General features: G+C 41.6%; 1 protein-coding gene across 1 annotated transcript in view; it reads left to right on the top strand.

Moving 5' to 3' along the window:
• FGD6 (FYVE, RhoGEF and PH domain containing 6) overlaps positions 1 to 23,668 on the top strand; it is a 136,953-nt gene that overhangs the window by 36,703 nt on the left and 76,582 nt on the right. Inside the window, exon 3 of the mRNA XM_019039355.4 lies at positions 8,358 to 8,502. Within this exon, the coding sequence (XP_018894900.3) occupies positions 8,358 to 8,502 (145 nt within the window). The remainder of the gene's footprint in view (positions 1 to 8,357; positions 8,503 to 23,668) is intronic.

The following is a 23,668-nucleotide window of genomic DNA, read 5'->3' as shown; positions in this document are numbered from 1 at the left end:
GGCTAGCCAGATCTCCCCTTCCTACCTATTATTTAGAGACTTAGACTTAAGGTTCTCCCAAACAAGCCCCTCCCGGCAGTAAGGGAAAGCCGTAATTTATATATCTTAACAACTTAAGCAATAGTTAAAAGAGATTTTTTTTTTTTTGGAAACGGCAATCCTGAAAATGTTTACACAGATCTCCAAGTCTGGGGGTTGGGGGAGAAAGGGAAAGAACAGGAGAAAATATCTTTAATCTCATCATCCTGGGAAGAAAATAAACTATCCCTAAAGAGTTTATATACATATAAAAATGTGTGTATAAATGTATAAATACATATATGCTTTGAACCACCTTTTATGAAGCTTTTCAGACTCTGTGTGTGTCGGGGGGGTGGTCAACTTTGAAAAAGTAAAAATGCACGTGATAACAACTTTTTAAAATGTACTGAAGGGCAAATAATAAAATCTCTCAGCCAGGCGTGGTGGCTCACACCTAGCACTCTGGGAGGCTGAGGCAGGCAGATCACTTGAGCCTAGGAGTTTGAGCCCATCCTTGGCAACATGGCAAAACCCAGTCTCTACAAAAGAAAAAATACGAAAATTAGCCAGGTGTGGTGGCACGCACCTGTCGTCCCAAGTGCTTGGGAGCCTGAGGCAGGAGGATCACTGAGTCTGGGAGACAGAAGTTACGGTGAGCTGTGATCACACCACTGCACTCTAACCTGGGTGTGCACTCCAGCCTGGGTGATAGAGCAAGACCCTGTCTCAAAAACAAAACAAAACAAAAAAAGTCTGTCTTTTATTCTCAGGACTTTAGTCCCAGAGGCAACTGTACTTCAACTATATTTATCAGTTTTTCTGAATGTGTTCGGGGACAGCCTGGTATATGTCAGCATGTTTGTGCGCACACACACACAAATATACACACTTTTTACATGGTTTTGTGTATATGTACTCTTCTTTTTGCTTCTCTTCACAAATAGGAGCACACTCTGTGCCTTGATTTCTTTTTAACCTAACAATATTTCCTGGAGAATGATCTATGCCACTGTGCATAGATCTACCTCCTTTTTTTTTTTTTTTTTTTTTGAGGCAGTTTCGCTCTTATTGCCCAGGCTGGAGTGCAATGGCAGGATCTCAGCTGACCGCAACCTTGGCCTCCCAGGTTCAAGCAGTTCTCCTGCCTCAGCCTCCCGTGTAGCTGGGATTACAGGTATGTGCCACCATGCCTGGCTAATTTTGTATTTTTAGTAGAGATGGGGTTTCTCCATGTTGGTCAGGCTGGTCTCAAATTTCCTACCTAAGGTGATCCAGCTGCCTTGGCCTGTTAAATAACTGTTTAGTAATTACTAAACAAATTAAATAACTGTTTAGTAATTCATTATGTGAATATAACCCCAATTTATTTAACCGGTCTTTTTTTAATGGCTATTGAAGGAAGATCCCTTTAAGACTGCTTCTTTATGTTAAATCTTAATGAATGACTTTAAAGCCAATTACATATAAAAGTTGCAAGCATATGGGTAGGTACTCTTCTATTTTAAAGAATTTTGCATTCTATTTGTTTTTTAAACAATTTTCAGAGTTGTCTTGTGAGGACTGTATTTTAAATAGCAGCCTCAAGGTACTGATTATGATTTTGGTCTTATTTATTTATTTATGAGACAAGGTCTTGGTCCCTCACCTGCTGGAGTGCAGGGTCATAATTGTGGCTCATGGCAGCCTCGACCTCTTGGGCTCAAGTGATCCTCCCACCTCAGCCTCCCAAGTAGCTAGGTAGCTAGGACCACAGGCACATACCACCATGCAATTTTTTTTTTTTTTTCATAGAAATGGGGTCTCTCCCTGTGTTGCCCAGGCCGGTCTCGAACTCCTAGGCCCAAGCAATCACCCCCACCCCCCACAGCCTCCCAAAGTGCTGGGATTACAGACATCAGTCACCACCCCTGGCCCTGATTATGTCTTTAGTCAGTAGCATACAATTCTAAGAATCCTCGTAATTACTTGGGGGAAGGTGATAGTAATGGTATTTGCAAAGGTGGAGGTTGCTTCTGGAAAATGAAGCAGGCCTGTTTTTAAAAAATATCCATCATTTGAAGCCTGGCATTTTACCCTAACAGAGTCACCCAGAGACAGTTTTAAACAGTTTCTGGTTTATATTTCAGGGAAGCTGGATATTTTTGTGTGATTTCTTTTTTTTGAAGCCATTGAACCCTAGCTTGCTAGTTTGAAAGGCTCAGTTGTTAAAACCTCTAAAACTTAAGAATGAAAAAATAAAACACTGATCGTGTACATTTTATGTTGTAAGTTTCTTTGTTTATTCATTTTTTTCTATCTTCCTTTAAGTAACAAAATTCTGTGGTACTATCCCTTTAAGTATTTTAGTGATTTTATTTATTTTTATTTTGTGAATATTAAAGAATTTAACTCAAAAAGTTTATACACTACATACATACATTATAGGATTTTAAAAACTGAAATCGAGATAATAAAATCATTAATTTTTAAATTAAAATTTGTCCTAACCTTTAATCAAGCAACCTCTCGAAGAGAAGATTAAAAATCAATATATTTGATACCTTCATAATGCAAGGACATAAAAAAATTGATAGATGTCCTTTTCTTTCAGGGGGAAGGATTTCTGCTATTATACTTATTCAGTAAGAACATCAGCATCCATAGCCTTACGTATTACTGAAGCATTGATGTTTCTTTTTCGTGAAAGCAGTTAGGAGAAAGACCTACTAGTTGATCTGGTTTACCTACTTTACCTACCAGCACTCAGGAGTCACACTGGTTGAACTTGATATTTGTTCAGTCCTGTCACCTGGCTCTGCACATACTTAAAATAATTGTGCACAATCTTGTGTTTGAAAAACCTAAAAACATGATGTGAATACGTGACGGTTGCTTTTTGGAGGATGCAAATGGCCAACTATGCCTATTTCACAAGTCGTGCCATGTTTCCAAACTCATTTTGGTGGTAGACCTCAAGAACATTACCTGAGTAAGGGATGGAGAAAATTCTAGAATTGCTGTGTAATTGAGAAGACCTGAAAAGGAGAGTAAGAAGGATTTTTAAAATAGTTTTTTTTAGGCACAGTGGCTCCATGCTGTCATCCCAGCACTTTGGGAGGCCAAGGCAGGAGGTTCACTTGAGGCCAGGAGTTCAAGAGCAGCCTGGGCAATGTAGGGAGAGACCCTGTCTCTACCAATAAATAAATAAATTGTTGTTTAAAATTGATTTGATTCATGGTTTTACTGTGACAGTGGAATCTGCAGTCCTATAAGGGAACTGAAGTAACAGAAGGAAATGTTTCCTGGTAAAACAAAATAGAAATAATTTTTTGGTGAAAATTGTATACCAATTTTATAGTTAGTGTGCTATAATAACTACTAAATAACTTGAAATTTATTTTGCTAATTTAAAGCCCATAGTGGTAGTTTTTTTCCCCTCATTGTGTGATAAATATGAAATGTGCCAAAGGAAACACATAATCACCAAGTCATAATGAGACAGCATTTGAAAAAAAATTATCACGACATCCTGAGGACAAGCAGGTTTCTGTTCAGTTTGGGCCAGGAGTAGAAAGAAGAGGAAGAGAAAGACCACAGAAGTTGAGATTTACATGTGGTGACTTGGAAATGAGAAGGAAACTTCTGAAGGTGAGGGAATTGGAAAGAACTTCTTTCTTCAAGCTTGGGAGGAATTACATGAAACATTCCTTGGTGAAGGGGCTCAGAATAAAACCACAGGCAAAAGAAGAAAAAGATAACTGGAATTTGTCAACAACAGAGAAGCCATTCTTAACTCAGCTTTTCCTTTCCTTCTCTTGGCCATCCTATCCCTTATCCCTTCTCCTTGCTGGAATTTTTAATTTAGTGGGGGCTCAGAAGGATGTTTTTTGGTGAACCTGGCAGTTGCTATGCTGGCTTATCATTGTACAGGTTTTCTGTTCCTAAAAACTCTTAGAGAAAATGGATTTAGTATTTCTAAAAAAGATAATTCCGCTGGGCATGGTGGCTCATGCCTGTAATCCCAGCATTTTGGGAGGCTGAGGCAGGCAGATCACCTGAGGCCAGGAGTTCAAGACCAGCCTGGCCAACATGGTGAAACCCCGTCTCTACTAAAAATACAAAAATTAGCTGGGCATGGTGGCGTACACCTATAGTCTCAGCTACTCAGGAGGCTGAGATGGGAGAATCGCTTGAACTAGGGAGGCAAGGTTGCAGTGAGCTGAGATCACACCACTGCACTCCAGCCTGGGTGACAGAGTGAGACCCCATCTCAAAAAATAATAATAAAATAAATTAAAAGTTTAAAAGATAATTCCTTCTAAAAGAGAAGGACTTCACTTTAGTTGTGACTTACTACCTGAAAGAAAAATTTGATATACTTCCAGTGGAGGTGTGCTGTAAATATACAGAAACTAGCATATAGAAAAAAATAACTTTTAAAAAGTGATGGCATCATGTAGTCTTCACTTCAGATGTGTAGATGTTAGCATGTGGAATTGAAGGAAACAGTTACCCATCAGTAGGAATTTAAGTCTGGCTTTACTTGTTTGTCTTAATTCCAGTGCACTGGAAACAAACTGATTTTCTAGAAACTGTGGCTCCTTGCAGAAGCGAATCTGATTTAGGGTGCTTGGGGAAGTAGAGCCCACTCTTTGTTCTGGTTGCTGTTGAAGCTTACTTTCCTTTTACTTCAGATATCAAATTATGAACTAACTAGGCAGAAAGACGTGGAGGAAGAAGCCCTATGTCCTGTTCCTTTACCCCACAAAGCAGACAGCCTTAGGATGTTATCATTCGGACAGTGGGAAGGAAATAAACAGAACTCCAAACTATACAATTGGCATCAGTAAGGAGTCCTTGTTTCATTATCAAAAATCTAAAATTGGCTGCATATGGTGGCTCATGCCTGTAATCCCAGCACTTTGGCAAGACTGAGGTGGGAGGATTGCTTGAGCCTGGGAGTTTGAGATCAGCCTGGGCAACACAGCAAGACCCTTGTCTATTTTTTCAAAAAAATAAAAATAGAAATCTAAAATTATCTAGGTAGATTCAGAAGCTGACAACAGTTGTTTGGGAAAATAGAGTAATGGTTTTAGAAATGAACATGTAAAATGTGGATCCTAGATTTTGCTGCTAAACCATTATCTTTCCTTTAAAATCTGCTCCCTTGTTGTAACATTTGTTTCAGTTCATGTCACCCTCATTCTGCTTGTGACTTGGACTTGACACCTTGACGTCTTCTATAAGTTTTTCCTCCTCACCCCTTTACCCTAAGTCCTAGTGATTTTTCTTTTCTTTTTTTTTTTTTTTGAGACAGAGTCTCACTCTGTTACCCAGGCTGGAGTGCAGTGACATAGTCTTGGCTCACTGCAACCTCCACCTCCCTGGTTCAAGCGATTCTCCTACCTCAGCCTCCTGAGTACTGCAACCTCTGCCTCTTGAGTTCCAGTGATTCTTCTGCCTCAGTCTCTCTAGTAGCTGGGATTACAGGCACATGCCACTGCACCCGGCTAAATTTTGTATTTTTAGTAGAGACAGGTTTAGCTCTGTTGGCCAGGCTTGTCTCAAACTCCTGGGCTCAAGCCATCTACCCACTTTGGCCTCCCAAAGTGCTGGGATTACAGGCGTGAGCCACCATACCCGGCCCTGATTTTTCTTCCTTTTACATCCATCGCTTTCTCTCAGTTCCTGATGTAGCCACCCTGGTTCAGGCCACCTGCACCATTAAAATTCAACACCTGTTGCTTTCTGATATCATTTTCATTTATTTGGTGAAAAATTCTTGAGGGTCCATTGTGTGTTGGGCTGTATGGTGAGGATTCAGCTGGAAAACACAATTTCAATTTCCTTGTCTTTGGAAATTTACATTTTAATGAGGGAAACAAGTCTACCACCAAGTGCAGTTTAGTGAGATAAAGGATTCAGAAGAGACACCAAAATCTCTCCTTGTTTCATGGCATTGTGTTTTGATTCATGTAGTTTTAATATTTAAAGCTTTTTTCTTGTTTTCAGATGTTCACTTTGTACTTTAATCCCTCTTGTATCCCTAATGGATGTGGCAACACCTAGTTACTATGTTCTTAATAGCCTTCCAAATGATGTTTGACCAAGAAACACCTTTCACCCCTCTCTCCAGACAAAATAAACCTAATTTCTTTTTTTTTTTTTTTGGAGATGGAATCTCACTCTGTTGCCCAGGCTGGAGTGCAGTGGTGCAGCCTTGGCTCACTGCAAGCTCCGCCTCCCGGGTTCACGCCATTCTCTGCCTCAGCCTTCCGAGTAGCTGGGACTACAGGCGCCCACCACCACGCCTGGCTAATATTTTGTATTTTTAGTAGAGACGGGGTTTCACCGTGTTAGCCAGGATGGTCTCGATCTCCTGACCTCGTGATCCGCCCACCTCAGCTTCCCAAAGTGTTGGGATTACAGGCGTGAGCCACTGCGCCTGGCCAAATAAACCTAATTTCTTCATAGGTGCCACAGCCCTATTACTAACTGTCTGAATCTATTATACTTAGGAGTCTAAAACAGTACCCAGATGGGCTGGATCAAAAAGCCTTTTAGGACAGAGCTTCTCACACATAGACTGGGATTTTGTTACGGCACGGATCCTGATTCGGTGGGTTGTGGGTGGCCTGAGCGTGTGTATTTCTGAGGAGCTTCCAGGTGATGCTGCTGCCGATTGGAAATTGAACATGTGTTGTGTTAACAGGGTTTTAGAAGATATAAAGAGATAAGGAATTACGATAAAAACAAGTGGTGGGGTACCTTTTCTTCTAGCTATATGGTTGGATCCTATAGTCTGTCCACCCTGTTAACTCTCATTTGCTCTCGCTAATCTCAGTCAACAATTAACTATCCGGCGGGGTTGGCTCTTATCCCTGCACCCAGAGACAGTGAATCCTGCAGTGATCTAACCAGAAAGTTGCTATCCTCTATCCACCCCTTACCCCCGGGGAGTGAGTCTCCTGCATGTCTTGGGGAGCTGTGATAAAGTATGCACCCACCTTACGAGGCTGTGATATGACTCCCAGAGGCCCCAGCCATTGAGTAATGGAAAACCCCGTCTTTAGCAGTGAGAGGTGTTCCTTTTGGCACTGTGCCTCCAGCCAGCTGGTTTGTGTAACAGTTGGGCTCCAGGAATGTCTTCTGAGGCAAGTCTGTATCCTACCATGTGTAATCAGGAACTGGCAGAAAATTTATCTTTAGCTTTTAAGATTCCTGTTAGAGATTCTCGTAACTCGTAACCTTGGCTGTTGAGTGACCTGCCTGTGACCCGCTGAAAGAGCCTGCCAGAGTGGAATGCAACTGTCTCCTTATTCTGCTTGAGTGTTTTTCCTGCTGATTGTGGATCTTTTACTGACCCCACCTATATATACTCTTCTATTCTGCAGATATTCTTGTAGACTTACGACAGAAAAGCAGTGGCTACAGGCAATTGGCTCCTGAATCTTTCCAGCCAATGCTAGAAGGAATTATTTTCATCTCTTCTTAGGGAACTTTCCTATGGAATTCCCCCCACAGATTGGATTGCAACAGTGGCTTTTAGATTCATGAGATCTATATTAAAACAAACGGAGGAACCTTGATGATATCAGGCTGGCAAGGAGGAATTGGTAAATGGCCTGGTTCTGTGGTTTTCCAAGTTCAGCTTGTATCAGAATCACCCGGAAAGCATTAAACAAGCTTACTTATTATTTGCTAGGCCCTGTGCCCCAGGTAGTTGTAATTGCTGGGCAAATTGCTGGGCCTTGGGCCCCTCGTAGCTCTAATGCAGCAGGTCTTGAGCATAATCTGAGAATTTGTAACATTTCCTCTTCCTCCCCATGTCTTGTGAACAGAACAGTGATAACCATAGAGCAGGGTACATGTTCACAGTTGCACCTGCACTGTTGATTGTCGTCACCATCATTACCCCCGAGTCCTCATAGATTTGTTACTTGGTTTTTGTTGTTGTTTTAAACACCAAGGCCCAAGGAAACAGCAATTCTTCTGGTATACCTGGCAGCCTTTTATGGTAAACCAGCTCACTTTCTGTAAAGCTTCTTAGTTTATTCTAGGAGTAGAGACCTGATCTTCTTTGGGAGGGATATATAGAAGCATAGGATGGGAGCAGCTGGGAAACTTGCTTCCCACCCACCTTCTTATCATTAAAAATTCAAAAAATTAATTTGAGTTTTTGGCAGCTGAGACAGGGTGAAGGAAGGGAAAGTTGGCTGATCTGGGTCTTTTCATTCTTCCACATCCCTTAGATATATCTTGTTTGCATTATGAAGATAAGATGTTGATTTGGTTTTTGTTTTGCTAGCACTCCTTATTATTGAAGGTGACTAATACCTGCTTTCTGTTGAATGCAGTTCAGGAGCATCCCAGGAGGAACAGAATGATCTTGGTCTTGGTGACCTTCCCTCTGATGAGGAGGAAGTCATCAACAGTTCTGATGAAGATGATGTCAGCTCTGAGTCAAGTAAAGGAGAGCCTGACCCACTGGAAGATAAACAGGTATACTTTGGTACTTAATTGCTTCTTGACCTCTCCCTATGCTTGGGAATGATATTTGTCTGCATAATAGGCACAGAAACCCTTGTGAGTTTTCTTAAAACTTATAAAACACTTTCAAAATTTAAATTTAATTCCTGCTATAATGTGGCACCTAAAATATTCTCATGTTACCAAGTATGTATCACTTAGAGATTACTTAGTGATTTTTGAGAAATTATTATTTTGAGACAGAGTCTTGCTCTGTTGCCCAGGCTGGAGTGCAATGGCGCCATCTCAGCTCACTGCAACCTTTGCCTCCCGGGTTCAAGCCATCCTCCTGTCTCAGCATCCCAAGTGCCTGGCATTACAGACACCTGCCACCACACCTGGCTAATTTTTGTGTTTTTAGTAGAGACGGGGTTTCACTATGTTGGCCAGGCTGGCCTCGAACTCCTGACCTCAAGTGATCCACCCGCCTCAGCCTCCCAAAGTGCTGGGATTACAGGCGTGAGCCATGGTGCCAGGCAAAGAAATTCTTTTTCCTAATGTCCAATGGCTTGCTTTTTGATAACAAACCCCCCCCCCCTTAGAATTGTTCCCTGTACTGCTACCAATTTTTTGTAGATTTTTTTGAAATAAAGGAATTATATGCATTTTAGACTCAAATTATTTTGGGAAAGAATAAAGATGGCTGTTAATAGTACATCATCATTTGCTTTGAAATAATCCAGTGTGTGTATGAGTTTGGGGGGAGCACAGCATACATGAAGATTGTCTATGTGTTCAGAGTTGTTTAAGATGCATGAGGGCTGGGCACAGTGGCTCACACCTATAATCCCAGCACTTTGGGAGACCGAGGGGGGCGGATCATGAGGTCAGGAGATCAAGACCATCCTGGCTAATGCAGTGAAACCCCATCTCTACTAAAAATACAAAAAATTAGCCGACCATGGTGGTGGGCACCTGTAGTCCCAGCCACTCAGGAGGCTGAGGCAGGAGAATGGCGTGAACCCGGGAGGTGGAGCTTGCAGTGAGCCGAGATCACGCCACTGCACTCCAGCCTGGGTGACAGAGTGAGACTCCGTCTCAAAAAAGATGCATGATGCAGGGTTTCATTATAATGTCTCTCTAGTTTGGCATGAATATATTTATCTCTTTCATTTGAAACCACATTTTTTAAGAGACATTATTAAAGGGAAAAAGTTAGTACATCAACAATATCCCCAGGAATGTTACAGCAATATGGAATTTGAAAAGATCCACATAGCATAGCAAGCCATGGAGAAAATTCATGTGCCATAATTTCACCTAATTCCTGTGCCATAATTTTATCAATCTATCGTCCTTCCTGTTTAATATTTTTGCTCTGTTTAAATTTATCTTCAGGCTTAAATGAATGGCCCACGTGCAGCAGTCTGAATTTAAGTCCCGGATCCACCAGCTATGATCTGGTCAACTTTGGGCCAATTATTTAACCTTTTGGGACTAAAGAGTACCGTTTTATAGATAAAAAAAAGAATAGTACTCATAGAATTGTGAAGATTAAATAATCTGATACATGGAAAGCATTAGAATATTGATCGGCACATAATAGCTCAGTGATCATTTATTTATAACTAGCCAGACTTCATTTCTATGCTGTGAAGTATTAAATCATGGTGTTGGGAATAACCACTATAAATTACTTAGGCTAGTGAATTTGTAAAACCCCTAAGACAGATGAGTGACTCTCTTCTTAAAGACCCACAGCACTCAGCAATGTATAGATTTTACTTTGACTATCAAGTAATTCCTTTTGTGTCTTACTGGTGTCTGTCTTGCTTTAATTTGAAAGTTCGTTTTCCATGTTGCAGCTTCATGGACATAGATTCTACAAATGTTTATAGAATTCGCACTATGTTCCAGGTACCACTGGTATTTACTAGAGATAAGCAGTACTCAGGTTCTAAGCTTCTATGTAGCCAACGTTCTTTTCTTTTGAGAAGGAGTTTCGCTCTTGTTGCCCAGGCTGGAGTACAATGGCGCGATCTCGGCTCACTGCAACCTCCGCCTCCCGGGTTCAAGTGATCCTCCTGCCTCAGCCTCCTGAGGAGCTGGAATTACAGGCACCCATCACCATACCCAGCTAATTTTTGTATTTTTAATAGAGACGGGGTTTCACTGTGTTGGCCAGGCTGGTCTCGAACTCCTGACCTCAGGTGATCCACACACCTCGGGCCTCCCAAAGTGCTAAGACTACAGGCATGAGCCACCCCGCCCGGCCTAGCCTATGCTCTAACAGGGTAGGAGGAACCTACGTGCTTAATCATAATCAGGAAGAACTTCAGAGTGTTACAAGCTATGAAGGAAACAAATCAGAGTGATGTGCTACAAACCCAGGAAGCTACTTTGGGAAAAAGCCTCTTAGAAAATGATATTTGCCTGGGATTTAAATGACTGGAAAGAACCAAAGCCTGTGAAGAATTTGAGGAAGAACATTCAAATTGTCTTCTTTTTTTTGAGACGGAGTCTTGCTCTGTCGCCCAGGCTGGAGTGCAGTGGCACTATCTCGGCTCACTGCAACCTCCACCTTCCAGATTCAAGCGATTCTCCTGCCTCAGCCTCCCGAGTAGCTGGGATTATGGGCACCCACCACCACACCTGGCTAATTTTTGTGTTTTTAATAGAGAAGGAGTTTCACCATGTTGGCCAGGCTGGTCTTAAACTACTGACCTCAGGTGATCCACCCGCCTCAGCCTCCCAAAGTGCTGGGATTACAGGTGTGAGCCACCACGCCTGGCCTCAAATTGTCTTCTTGAGGGCCATAATTAAATCAATCCTGACTCTCTTTGAAAAGCACCTCCCAAGTTTTTTCTTTTCCTAGCAGACACTCTTTTCTATTGTTTTGGTCTAGTTGTTTGTTTTGCGTGAATCTTTTCCCATTTCTTTCCATACTTCTTGGAGCACTGACCAAAACTGGTTTCCACATTCTATCAGGGATCTCACTGATACATCGTATAAAGGAAGGATTAATCTTTAACCCAGCAGTGTTATGTCTGTTTCCAACACATCCTGTGATAACACCGCCTGGTTGACTCATTCATTCTGTGGGCAGTGGAGACTCCCAGGGTTCCTTCCTCTGCGTTTGTGCCTGCCTTTCCTTTCTCTTCCTGTATTTATATTACTGTTTTATGTTATTAGTTGTGCTATATTGCAGTAGCCCTGTTAAATTTTTATCCTTTTTTTTTTAAAGGACTATTTCTTTAGTTAATCATGGACATTGTTTTTAGTGAAACAGAGTACATTTATTTTTTTCATCATCTCAAGCATTTACCAAGCCTTTATGTGATTGTGTTACAGACATTCCCATTATACTCTTATTTTAAAATATACAATAAATTGTTGACTGTAATAACTCTCTTGTGCTATCAAATACTAGATTTTGTTCATTCTATCTAACTGTGTTTTTGTACCCATTAAATATTCCCAATACCCTCCACCCCTAATTATGCACATTGAACATTTTTTACCTGATGCCACTAGTACTAATAATTTCCCTCCTTTAGAATTCTCAGCCATGCTAATGAATTTTCTCTTTCTGTCTCTTCATCTGAGACAACAATAGCGATAATAGAATAGTCTCTTTCTTTCCAGAGACTTGTTAATCCATCTGGCCACAGCCTGGTGAATGCCTTTCTCTTAAGTAATTTGCTTTCATAGTGGTTAGAACACGGTCTTTGGAGTCAGATTGCCTGGGTTCCCACCACTTCCTAGCTCTGTGATCTTGAACAAATTACTTAATTTTACTTTGCCTTAGTTTCCCCATCTGTAAAAAGAAGAGGAAAAAAAGTGGACACTTGACTTATTTTCTAAGATTGTTGTGATTATTAAGTGATTATACACTGTTTAGAACAGGGCTTAACACAAAGTGAATGCTTAGTAGATTTTTACCTATTATTGATTTTTTTTTTTTTAAGATGAAGTTTCACTCTTGTCTCCCAGGCTGGAGTGCAGTGGTGTGATCTCGGTTCACTGCAACCTCTGCTTCCAGGGTTCAAGTGATTCTCTTGCCTGAGCCTCCTGAGTAGCTGGGATTACAGGCATGCACCTTACACCCAGCTGATTTTGTATTTTTAGTAGAGATGGAGTTTCTCCATGTTGGTCACGGTGGTCTCGAACTGCTGACCTCAGGTTATCTGCCCACATTGGCCTCCCAAAGTGCCGGGATTACAGGCGTGATCCACCGCGCCTGGCTGCTATTAATGATTTTAATGAAAATAAGCAAGCCAAATCTTAAACATCTCAAATCAAGCTTTCTTTAATCTTACCAATAAATATATTGTTTCTGGCTTGCCTTTTCTTATCTTTGATGAGTAAATATGAAACTTATTTACATGTAAGGTAGTATTTTGTTTAATGGGAAAACTTGAAATTTGGCATCCTAAGACCTGGGTTTTGGTCTTAGATTTGTCACTTACTAACTGTATGACCTTGGTGGAGTAATTTTTTAAAGTCAGTTTATTTACACGAGTATCACTTCACAATTGACTTCAGGTGACTTAAAAAAAATGTGTGTAATACAAAAAGTCAAAATTTTTTTTAAAGAAATCAGGTTGTCAACATATAAATGGTGCTGGAATCACTGGATATCCACCTGCAAAAGGATGACATTGGACCCCCTTCCTTTCAACATACACAAAAACTAACTCAAAATGGATTATAGACCTAAATGTAACAACTCAGGCCCAGTGCGGTGGTTTGGCTGGGCGCGGGGGCTCACACCTGTAATCCCAGCACTTTGGGAGGTCGAGGCGGGCAGATCACTTGAGGTCAGGAGTTCGATACCAGTCTGGCCAACATGGTAAAATCCCATCTCTACTAAAAATGCAAAAATTAGCCCTGTGTGGTGGTGCATGCCTGTAATCCTAGCTACTCAGGAGGCTGAGGCAGGAGAATTGCTTGAACCCGGGTTGCGGAGGTTGCAGTGAGCCGAGATCACACCATTGCAGTCCAACCTGGGTGACAGAGCTAGACTCCATCTCAAAAAAAAAAAAAAAAAACTCGAACAGTAAAAAGATCAATCACCCAGGCTTAAGAATCTGAATAGACTAAAGAAGATATACAGTGGCCAATAAAGATGTAAAAAGGTGTTCAACATCAGAAGCCATTAAAGAAATACAAAGCAATGCTTCAGTGAGGTACCACTGCACACCCACTAGGGTGGCCATAATCAAGAAGATGTATAGTAACAAGTGCTAGTCAGGATGTGGAGAAATGGGAGTCCTTATAGGATCTAAAATGGTGCAGCCACTTTGGAAAACAGTCTGGCAGCTCTGAAAAGTTTAAATGTAGAGTTACCATATGACCTAGCAATGCTACTCTTAGGTATCCACCCAAGAGATATGAAAGCATATGTCCACACAAAAACTTGTAGAGGAATGTTCATAGCAGCATTATTCATAATAGTCAAAAAAGTAGAAAGGGCCAGGTGCAGTGGGTCATGCCTGTAATCCCAGCACTTTGGGAGGCCAAGGTGGGCAGATCACTAGGTCAGGAGTTTGGGAGCAGCTTGACCAACGTGGTGAAATCCCGTCTCTACTAAAAGTACATAAATTAGCCAGGTGTGGTGGTGCACATCTGTAATTCCAGCTACTTGGGAGGCTGAGGCAGGAGAATTGCTTGAACCCGGGAGGTAGAGGTTGCAGCAAGCCAAGATCATGCCACTGTACTCCATCCTGGCCAACAGAGTGAGACTCTGACTCAAAAAAAAAAAAAGGTAGAAAGAACCCAAATACCAATCAAACGATGAGTGGATAAACTAAATGCAATATATTCCTACAATGGAATACTATTCAGCCATAAAATAGTAATGAGGAATGACTGATAATGGGCATGGAGTTTCTATTTATTTATTTATTTATTTATTTATTTATTTATTTATTTATTTTGAGATAGGGTCTCGCTCTGTCATCCAGGCTGGAGTGCAGTAGTGAGATCATGGCTCACTGCAGCTTCAACCTCCTTGACTCAAGTGATCTCTCGTCCCTTCTTCCTTAGTAGCTAGGATTACAGGTATACACAACCATGCCCGGCTAATTTTTTTTTTTAAAGACATGGTCTTGCCATGTTGCCCAGGCTGGCATCCAACTCCTGGCTTCAAGCAATCCTCCTGCCTTGGCCTCCCAAAGTGTTGGGATTATAGGCATGGGCCACTGCACCTGGCCTGAATTGTATGCTTTAAAAGGGTAAAAACCTATTTCGTAGTATATGAATTATATCTCAACAAAGCTGTTATAAAATAAACCTTGCTGAAGGAAAAGCAATAGTGCTAATGGAAGATTTGTACAGAGTAATGTATATCATGTAGTCCTATTCATTATCTGAGGATGGGCCACAAATTTGGCTTTCTAGCAACTCAGGAAAAGTCGGTGATATCAGGCTGGGTATGGTGGCTCATGCCTATAATCCTAGCACTTTGGGAGGCCAAGGAAGGAGGATAGCTTGAGACCAGGCTGGGCTACATAGTGAGACCTTGTCTCTACAAAAAATAAACAAGATTAGCCAGGTGTGGTGGGGCAAGCCCCTGGGAAGTTGAAGCTACAGTGAGCTATATTCAGGCCACTGCACTCCAGTCTGCACTCCAGCCTGAGCAACAGAGCAAGACCCTACTGAAAAAAAAAAAAAAAAAAAACCAGAAAAAGAAAAAACAAGCCAGGCATGGTGGCTCACACCTGTAATCTCAGGACTTTGGGAGGCTGAGGTGGACAGATCTCTTAAGCCCAGGAGTTCGAGACCAACCTGGACAACATGGCAAAACCCCATGCCTACAAAAAAAAACAGACACAAAAAATTAGCCAGGTATGGTGGTTCATGCCTGTAGTCCCAGCTACTCAGGAGGCTAAGGTGGAAGGATCACTTGAACCTAGGAAATGGAGGTTGCAGTGAGTGGAGGTCATGCCACAGCATTCCAGCCTGGGCAACAGGGAGGCCTTATCTCACTTAGGAAAAAACAAATTGGCCGGGCGCGGTGGCTCATGCCTGTAATCTTAGCACTTTGGGAGGCTGAGGCTGGCGGATCACCTGAGGTCGGGAGTTCGAGACCAGCCTGACCACCATGGAGAAACCAACCTGTCTCTACTAAAAATAAAAAAAATTAGCCAGGCGTGGTGGTGCATGCCTGTAATCCCAGCTACTCAGGAGGCTGAGGTAGTAGAATCCCTTGAACCCAGGAGGCGGAGGTTGCAGTGAGCCGAGATCGCACCATTGCTCTCCAGCCTGGGCTACAAGAGTGAAACGCTGTCTCAAAAAAAAAAAAAGAAAAAAAGGAAATTGATACGGATCTGACATAGGTACTGTTTTTCTTCATGTTGCATGAAGAAAAGGAGTTTTATACAAGTTAAGTAACCTGCCTTGGAACCCCAAGTTGGGGTTTTTAACCCAATCTGTCTCTACTAACAACTTGGTACAGCCATGGAAGCTGAATGATGTCAATGAAACATGTTGAGGTGAAATACCTAGCCATGCTGATCTGTCCTGTTCCCTTTTCTAAATTTTTATTTTTATATTTTTTGGTCTTTCCTTTCAGGGCTTAAATGCTTGTTTAAAAAGTAAGATGTATTTATTCTACTTGTTTGTGGTTAGAATATTCATCGTCTTCGTCTTTCTTATATATTGATTTCCTTGTTTTTTTAAAAAATCTTTGTAAAGTAGCTCATATGATACATACTTCCATAAAGAAAGGGCGAAAACCTAAGAGAGCATTGTTTAGAGATTAATCATGATGTCACCTCATTTTTGAAATAACTTAATGATAAAGAGATGTTTCTCAGGCAGTCTGGATGTTAACATTTTTTGTTTTTTATTAGAACTCTAGAGTAGGATAGAAGAGGCCTTTTAATAATTCTATTAAAAAGTAATGGATAGGCTGGGCATGGTGCCTCCTGCCTGTAATCCCAGCACTATGGGAGGTCCAGGTGGGTGGATCACTTGAGGTCAGAAGTTCGAGACCAGCCTGGCCAACATGGTGAAACTCCATCTCTACTAAAAATACAAAAATTAGCCAGGCACAGCAGTGTGCACCTGTAGTCCCAGCTGCTTGGGAGACTGAAGCAGGAGAATTGCTTGAACCCGGGAGGTGGAGGTTGCAGTGAGCTGAGATTCCCGCCACTGCAGTCCAGCCTGGGTGATAGAGCAAGACTCTGTCTCAAAAAAAAAGGAATGGATAAATTTCACTGAATGTCACTTGTAGTGAACAAATATGATAAGAACACAATTAAGAATTTACAAAGCTGCTGAGGCAGGAGAATGGCGTGAACCAGGGAGGCGGAGCTTGCAGTGAGCCGAGATCGCGCCACTGCACTCCAGCCTGGGCAACAGAGCGAGACTCTGTCTCAAAAAAAAAAAAGAAAGGAAAAAAAAAGAATTTACAAAGCTGGGCTAGCGTCAAGAGATCGGAACATAAAACTAGATTTCAGATCAAAGGTTCTGTTTTGGAATTTGTTTGACTTATTTTATGACCTTGACAAAGTTATTTCATTTGTTTGTGGCTCATGTTTCAACTTCCACAACAGTGTACTTTTGGGAGATGCTGTTATTTAACAGGGAACTGCTTTGAAATGCAATGTAATTTAAGTGAGGATTTTCATTAGCTGAAAAGTTGAGATGCCATGGGGTGTGTGTTTTTCCATCGCTGTTTGACTTGGGTCACAATCAGTCATTGTTCTTACAAGTTGGAGATAATATAGAGCTTTTAATTTTTTTTTTAATTTATATTTGACTTTCTGTCCACTTTGAAGATGATTATAATCCATTGACTTATTTCTAACAATTTTTATACCTCTTTATTTAGCTCTGTAGCTTTCCTGGTTTAGAAGGTAAAATGGACAATGTAATATATAGACTCCTAGAACCTTAGAATTGGAAAAGACCTTAATCATTTAGTCCAACCTGCTACTCTTTTATGTGATTAAAGCTTTTAGTTCATTCGAGTTTGCATTTTTGTGTTATGCAACACATCTTCAAAAGAAATATGCTCTGTCTCAGATTCTGAGAAGGCGGCAGCCATCCTTATACACATTTGCTTATTCGTAAATATTAATTGCACAGTGGACCAAGCAGCGTGCTATGTGCAGAAGGATACAGGGTGAATTAGATCAGAGACTAGAGGGAATTCAGACATTTCAGCAAGTAAACACAGTCTACTGGGTTAAGTCCTATAAACATTACATGAATAAGAAAGTTATCTTGTCCTTTGATAGTAGGAGGGAAAGAATGTCAAGGCAGCCATCATAAAAAAAAAGTTGGAGTGTTGTCTTGAAGGACGTTTGGAATATGAAAGGCAGAAATCTTCAGGGAGAAGGAGAAGTGATGGGGAAGCAAGTCAAGGCAAAAGGAAAGGTATATGCGCAAAGGGACAGACACAGAACGGGAGAGCATGGCTGGAGTTGCAGCGTGGTGGGTTAGAGAGTACACAGTGTGGAGGAGGAGGGAGAAGGCTGGTGAAGGTGGGTGGACATGTTGTGAAATGCCTAATACCCTTGGCGAAGGAAACTTGAATCTTTGTTATCCATATGTGATAGGGAGCTGCTAACATTTAGCCTGAGAACTAACCTGGTTATATTTGCATTTTAGAAATATTCTAGTGGCAGTGTACAGAAGGGGTTGCAGTGGGGTAAACACAGAGCCAAGGAAACCTCTTAGGTTGCTGTAATAGTGAGGGCAAGAGGTAAGGAGGCAACATCAAAGGAGAGGAAAGGATCATTTAAGCTTTAAATCTTCGGGACACATTGATAGGACTTGACTCAGTTGTAATAATAAAAGGTGACTATGGGGACAAAAAAGAAGAGTCCAGGTTTCTGGCATTAATGAGTTGGTATCTACAGTAGCTAGTATAGGAGTAGCTGATGGATTGTGTTTAAACGGTGATTTGGAGTCATCAAATGCTTTATTCTTTGTGAAGCCTTTCCTGATTGACACACCTCTGCCTGATTATGGTCTTTCTCTTCTTCAAGGTGGCAGCACTTTTCATAGTTGTGCTTATATGTAGTTATTTGTATGTTCAGTTCGTTTCCATTGTTCACTTCTTGAAGGCTGGGGCTATTTATTTATTTATTCATTCAATTTTTAGACAGAATCTCACTCTGTCACCCAGGCTGGAGAGTACAGTGGCGCAATCTTGACTTACTGCAGTCTCCGCCTCTCAGGTTTAAGTGATTCTCATGCTTCAGCCTCCCAAGTAGCTGGGACTACAGGTATGCACCACTGTCGGCGCCCAGCTGGTTTTTGTATTTTCAGTAGAGACAGGGTTACACCATGTTGGCCAGGTTGGTCTCGAACTCCTGGCCTCAAGTGATCCACCTGTCTCAGCCTCCCGAAGTGCTGGGATTACAGGTGTGAGCCACCGCACCTGGCCAACTGGGGCTATTCTTATTTATCATAGTCCCCTGCAGCCTTGAACTCCTGGGCTCATGTGATCCTCCTACCTCAGTCTCTCAAGTGATTAGGAACTACAGGCAGATGCCACCACGCCTGGCTTTTTTTTTGTATTTTTCAGGTGTCACTATGTTGTCCTTGCTGGCCTTGAATTCCTGGCCTCAAGTGATCCTCCTGCCTCCCAAAATGTTGAGATTACAAATGTGAACCATGGTGCCCTGTGTAATTCCTTCTTCTAACACCTACCTTTAATGCTCCATTTTAGACCTACACAATCAGAATTTCTAAGACAGTACCTGGGAATCTGAAATTTAAGATCTGCCTGTGATTCTAATGATCACTAATGTTTTCAAATTTATATGTAGAGCAGTGAATGGGCGGGCGGTAGAACAGTTTTTTCTTATTAACTTTGCTATCAAATGACAGAAAGTCAGTTACTAACTTCAGATTTTAAAATGAAAGTGTAAAGATGGTACTGACATCTTTCTCTTGAAAATGATCTCAGAATAACAAGGAGAAGAAATATAAATTCTGTGCTCAGTGACATTAGGAGACAGAAGAAAACCCTGTCGACCTAATGGGAAAAAAAATGAGCAAACTTAATGTAAGTAGAGAGTTTATTTGGGTCAAATTTGAGGACTACAAGCCTGGAGCATAGATCCAAGACTCCTGTTAGGAGCAGTTACAAGTGGGTTTTTTGTTTTGTTTTGTTTTTGAGACAGAGTCTTGCTCTTTTGCCCAGGCTGGAGTACAGTGGTGTGATCTCGGCTCACTGCAACCTCTGCCTCCTGGGTTCTAGTGATTCTCCTGCCTTAGGCTACCTAGTAGGTGGGATTACAGGCACTCGCCACTACGCCTGGGTAATTTTTGTATTTTTAGTGGAGACGGGGTTTTACCATGTTGGCCAGGCTGGTCTCAAATTCCTGACCTCAAGTGATCCGCTCACCTCGGCCTCCCAAAGTGCTGGGATTACAGGTGTGAGCCACTTGGCCCAGCCACAAGTGGGTGTTTTTGTTTTTGTTTTTGAGGTGGAGTTTCAATGTGTCATCCAGGCTGGAGTGCAGTGATGCAATTTTGGCTCACTGCATCCTCCATCTCCTTGGTTTAAGCAATTCTCCTGTCTCAGCCTCCCAAGTAGCTGGGATTACGGGTGTGTGCCACCATGCCCAGCTAATTTTTGTATTTTTGGTGGAGACGGGGTTTCACCATGTTGGCCAGCCTGGTCTTGAACTCCTGACCTCAAGTGATCCGGCTGCCTTGGCCAAAAGTGCTGAGATTACAGGCATGAGCCACCATGCCTGGCCACAAGTGGGTTCTTTGTTTGTTTGTTTTGTTTTTTTGAGACAGAGTTTTGCTCTCGTCACCCAGGCTGGAGTGCAATGGCATGATCTTGGCTCACAGCAACCTCTGCCTCCTGGGTTCAAGCGATTCTCCTGCCTCAGCCTCCCACACAGGTGGGTTTTTTAAAGGAAAAGAAGAGGCAATTCCTAAGTTGTTTGTCAGTAATTTATATTAAAATATCATAAGCTGTTTGATTGACTTTACATTGTTCTTTGTTTCACAAATTCTAGGAACATGGAGACTATGGGTGGAGGCAGCTGGTCAGGAACAAAAATGCCTTCAAACAGTTGCACCTGGGCATGGGGGTTGGGCCATCACTGAAGTCTCATACTCATGTTTCTCTGGGCCTGATAAATTTTGCATACCTCACATAGCTCAGTTTGCTCTGAGCTATTTTTCATTTTTCACACCATTTGAGTAAGGGCTACCATGCCCACCAACAGTATATAAAGGTTCCAGTTGGTCCACATCCTCACCAACACTAGGTATTTTCTGTTTGTTTTTTTTTTATTATAGCCATTGTGTGGGCGTGAAGTATATCATTGTGGTTTTAATTTACATTTGCCTAATAACTATGTTGAACAAGTTTTTATATACTTATTGCCAATTCTTATATCTTCTTCTGTGAAATGTTTCTCACATATTCACATCTTTTATCTCTTTTTTTAATTAAAAAAAAAAAAATAGAAATGAGGTCTTGCTTTGTTACCCAGGCTGGTCTCAAACTCCTGTGCTCAAGTGATCCTCCCACCTCAGCCTCCCAAATTGCTAGGGTTACAAGCGTGAGCCACCGCACACAGCCTTTTTGTTTGAGTTATATTGAGTTATCAGAGTTTGGTTTTTTTTTTTTTTTAAGAGACAGGTTCTCACCCTGTCACCCAAACTAGAGTGCAATATTGCGATGATAGCTCACTGCAGCCTCAAACTCCTGGGCTCAAGTGATCCTCCTACCTCAGCCTCCCAAGTAGCTGGGACTACAGGTGTGTGCCATTATGCCTGGCTAATTGTTTTTTATTTTTTTATTTTGTAAAGACAGGGTCTTGCTATGTTGCCAAGGCTGGAGTGCAGTGGCTCAATCATGGCTCACCACAGCCTCAACCTCCTGGGTTCAGTGATCCTCTTACCTCAGCCTCCTGAGTAGCTGGGACTACATGTGTGCACCACCATGCCCAGCTAATTTTTGTATTGTCTGTAGAGAGAGGGTTTTACCCTGTTGCCCAGGTCTCGAACTCCTGTGTTCAAGCAATCTGCCTGCCTTGGCCTCCCAAAATATGAGATTACAGGCATGAGCCAACACTCCCAGCCCTATCAGAGTTCTTAATGTATTCTAGCTACGAATTCTCTCTCAGAATCATGATTTGCGAATATTTTCTCCAGTCTATGGTTTATCTTTTTATCTTCTTAATATGATGTCTTTTGAAGCATGAACAATTTATGAAGTTCCATTTATCAGTTTTTTTCTTTCATGAGTTATGCTTTTGGTGTCATATCTAATAACTCTGCCTAATTCAAGATCATAAGGATTTTTTAAAATGTTTTCTTCTAGAAGTTTTACAGTTTTCACATTTTTAGTTAATTTTTGTATGGAGTAGCCTCCTCTACACAAGTCTGTGTAATGCAGGCCCTGGCAGAGCAAGGTCCTGAGAAGGAGAGAAAAAAAAGTTACAGAGTAGAGACCTAACAAAAGGAGAGTGATAAAAAGAGGAGAGGAAACAAAGGGTAGGTGCCAAAAATAAATTAACAGCTACTTGAAATTTTTGTGTCGAGCTCGTGCACATTTTAGCTGACTCCAGTAGTCAAATGCTTCCACATCTATAGTGTGCCTGCATTTCTTTAAAGCTACTGATAAGATCCGCTCTTGACCTTTAAGGGATGTCACATTATTTGGAAATGAAGAGTCAGGGCTTCAGTTCCCTGAATGGTTTTGGTTTCTGTTTTTCTCACTTACAATGCATTTGTAATTTTAATTTTATTTATGTTATTATTATTATTATTTTTACTAACGACATGGTCTCATTATGTTGCCCAGACTGGTCTCAAACTCCTGGGCTCAAGCAATCCTCCCACCTTGGCCTCTCAAAGTGCTGGGATTACAGACATGAACCACCATGCCAAGCCCATTTCTAATTTAAAATTTATACACTGTATTTTGTAAACATTAAACTTTTCTATCTACAGATTATATGGAGAACCCCATTGTGATAGAAAAGTTTGGACTTGCTAAAATATGTTTTCAAAATAACAGTTATCCGTGTGTGTGTGTGTATGTGTGTGTAGACACTTATGTAATCATGATGATTTAGTGCCTGATATGTGGTCTGCCAGGTCAAGGTCAGACTGTGCTTAAGACTGCAGTCTTCCTGAGGAATATAGCTATGTGTAGTTTAAAAGGTGAGTGATCACACCTCTAATCCCAGCACTTTGGGAGGCTGAGGCAGGCAGATCACAAGGCCAGGAGATCGAGACCATCCTGGCTAACACGGTGAAACCCCATCTCTACTAAAAATACAAAAAAAAAAAAAATTAGCCGTGCATGGTGGCACACACCTGTAGTCCCAGCTACTCAGGAGGCTGAGGCAGGAGAATCGCTTGAACCCAAGAGGCGGAGATTGCAGTGAGCCGAGATCACGCCACTGCACTCCAGCCTGACCAACAGTGGGACCCTGTGTTAAAAAAAAAAAAAAAAAAAGTGAGTGAATGTATGGCCAGGCACGGTGGCTCATGCCTGTAATCCCAGCACTTTGGGAGGCCGAGGCAGGTGGATCACGAGGTCAGGAGATCGAGACCATGCTGGCCAACATGGTCAAACCCAATCTCTACTAAAAATACAAAAATTAGCTGAGTGTAGTAGTGCATGCCTGTAGTTCCAGCTACTTGGGAGGCTAAGGCAGGAAAATCGCTTGAACCCGGGAGGTGGAGGTTGCAGTGAGCTGAGATTGCACCACTGCACTCCAGCCTGGCGACAGAACGAGACTCTGTCTCAAAACAAAAAGTGAGTGAATGTAGTTGAGTAAAACATATCCAACCTGTTAGTCTCCATCATTCAAGAACCTATCTTAGGAAAGAGGAATAATAACAGGAATAGAGATCATATTCATCTGTCTATCTAATTGTCCTTTTAGCAGTAGAGTTTGAGAGCTAAGGTAAAGTAGCATGAAAAAAGTATCCTAGGCTCATTAGACTGGACTCTGGATTAGTAATCCATTGCTCTTTAAAGATTATTTTCACAAGTAGTTGGTTTCACAACCTTCTTTGAATATTTTTTGCATAACAGTATTTATATTCTTTTTTTTTTTTTTTTTTTTTTGAGACAGAGTTTCGCTCTTGTCGCCTAGGCTGGAGTGCAGTGGCACGATCGTGACTCACTGCAACCTCTGCCTCCTGGGTTCAAGTGATTCTCCTGCCTCAGCCTCCCAAGTGGCTGGGATTACAGGCA

The sequence above is a fragment of the Gorilla gorilla genome, chromosome 10 (assembly GCF_029281585.2).
Source record: "Gorilla gorilla gorilla isolate KB3781 chromosome 10, NHGRI_mGorGor1-v2.1_pri, whole genome shotgun sequence".
Taxonomy (NCBI): domain Eukaryota; kingdom Metazoa; phylum Chordata; class Mammalia; order Primates; family Hominidae; genus Gorilla; species Gorilla gorilla.
The sequence above is the reverse complement of the archived record's forward strand: the minus strand, read 5'-3'. Positions and strand labels throughout refer to the sequence as shown.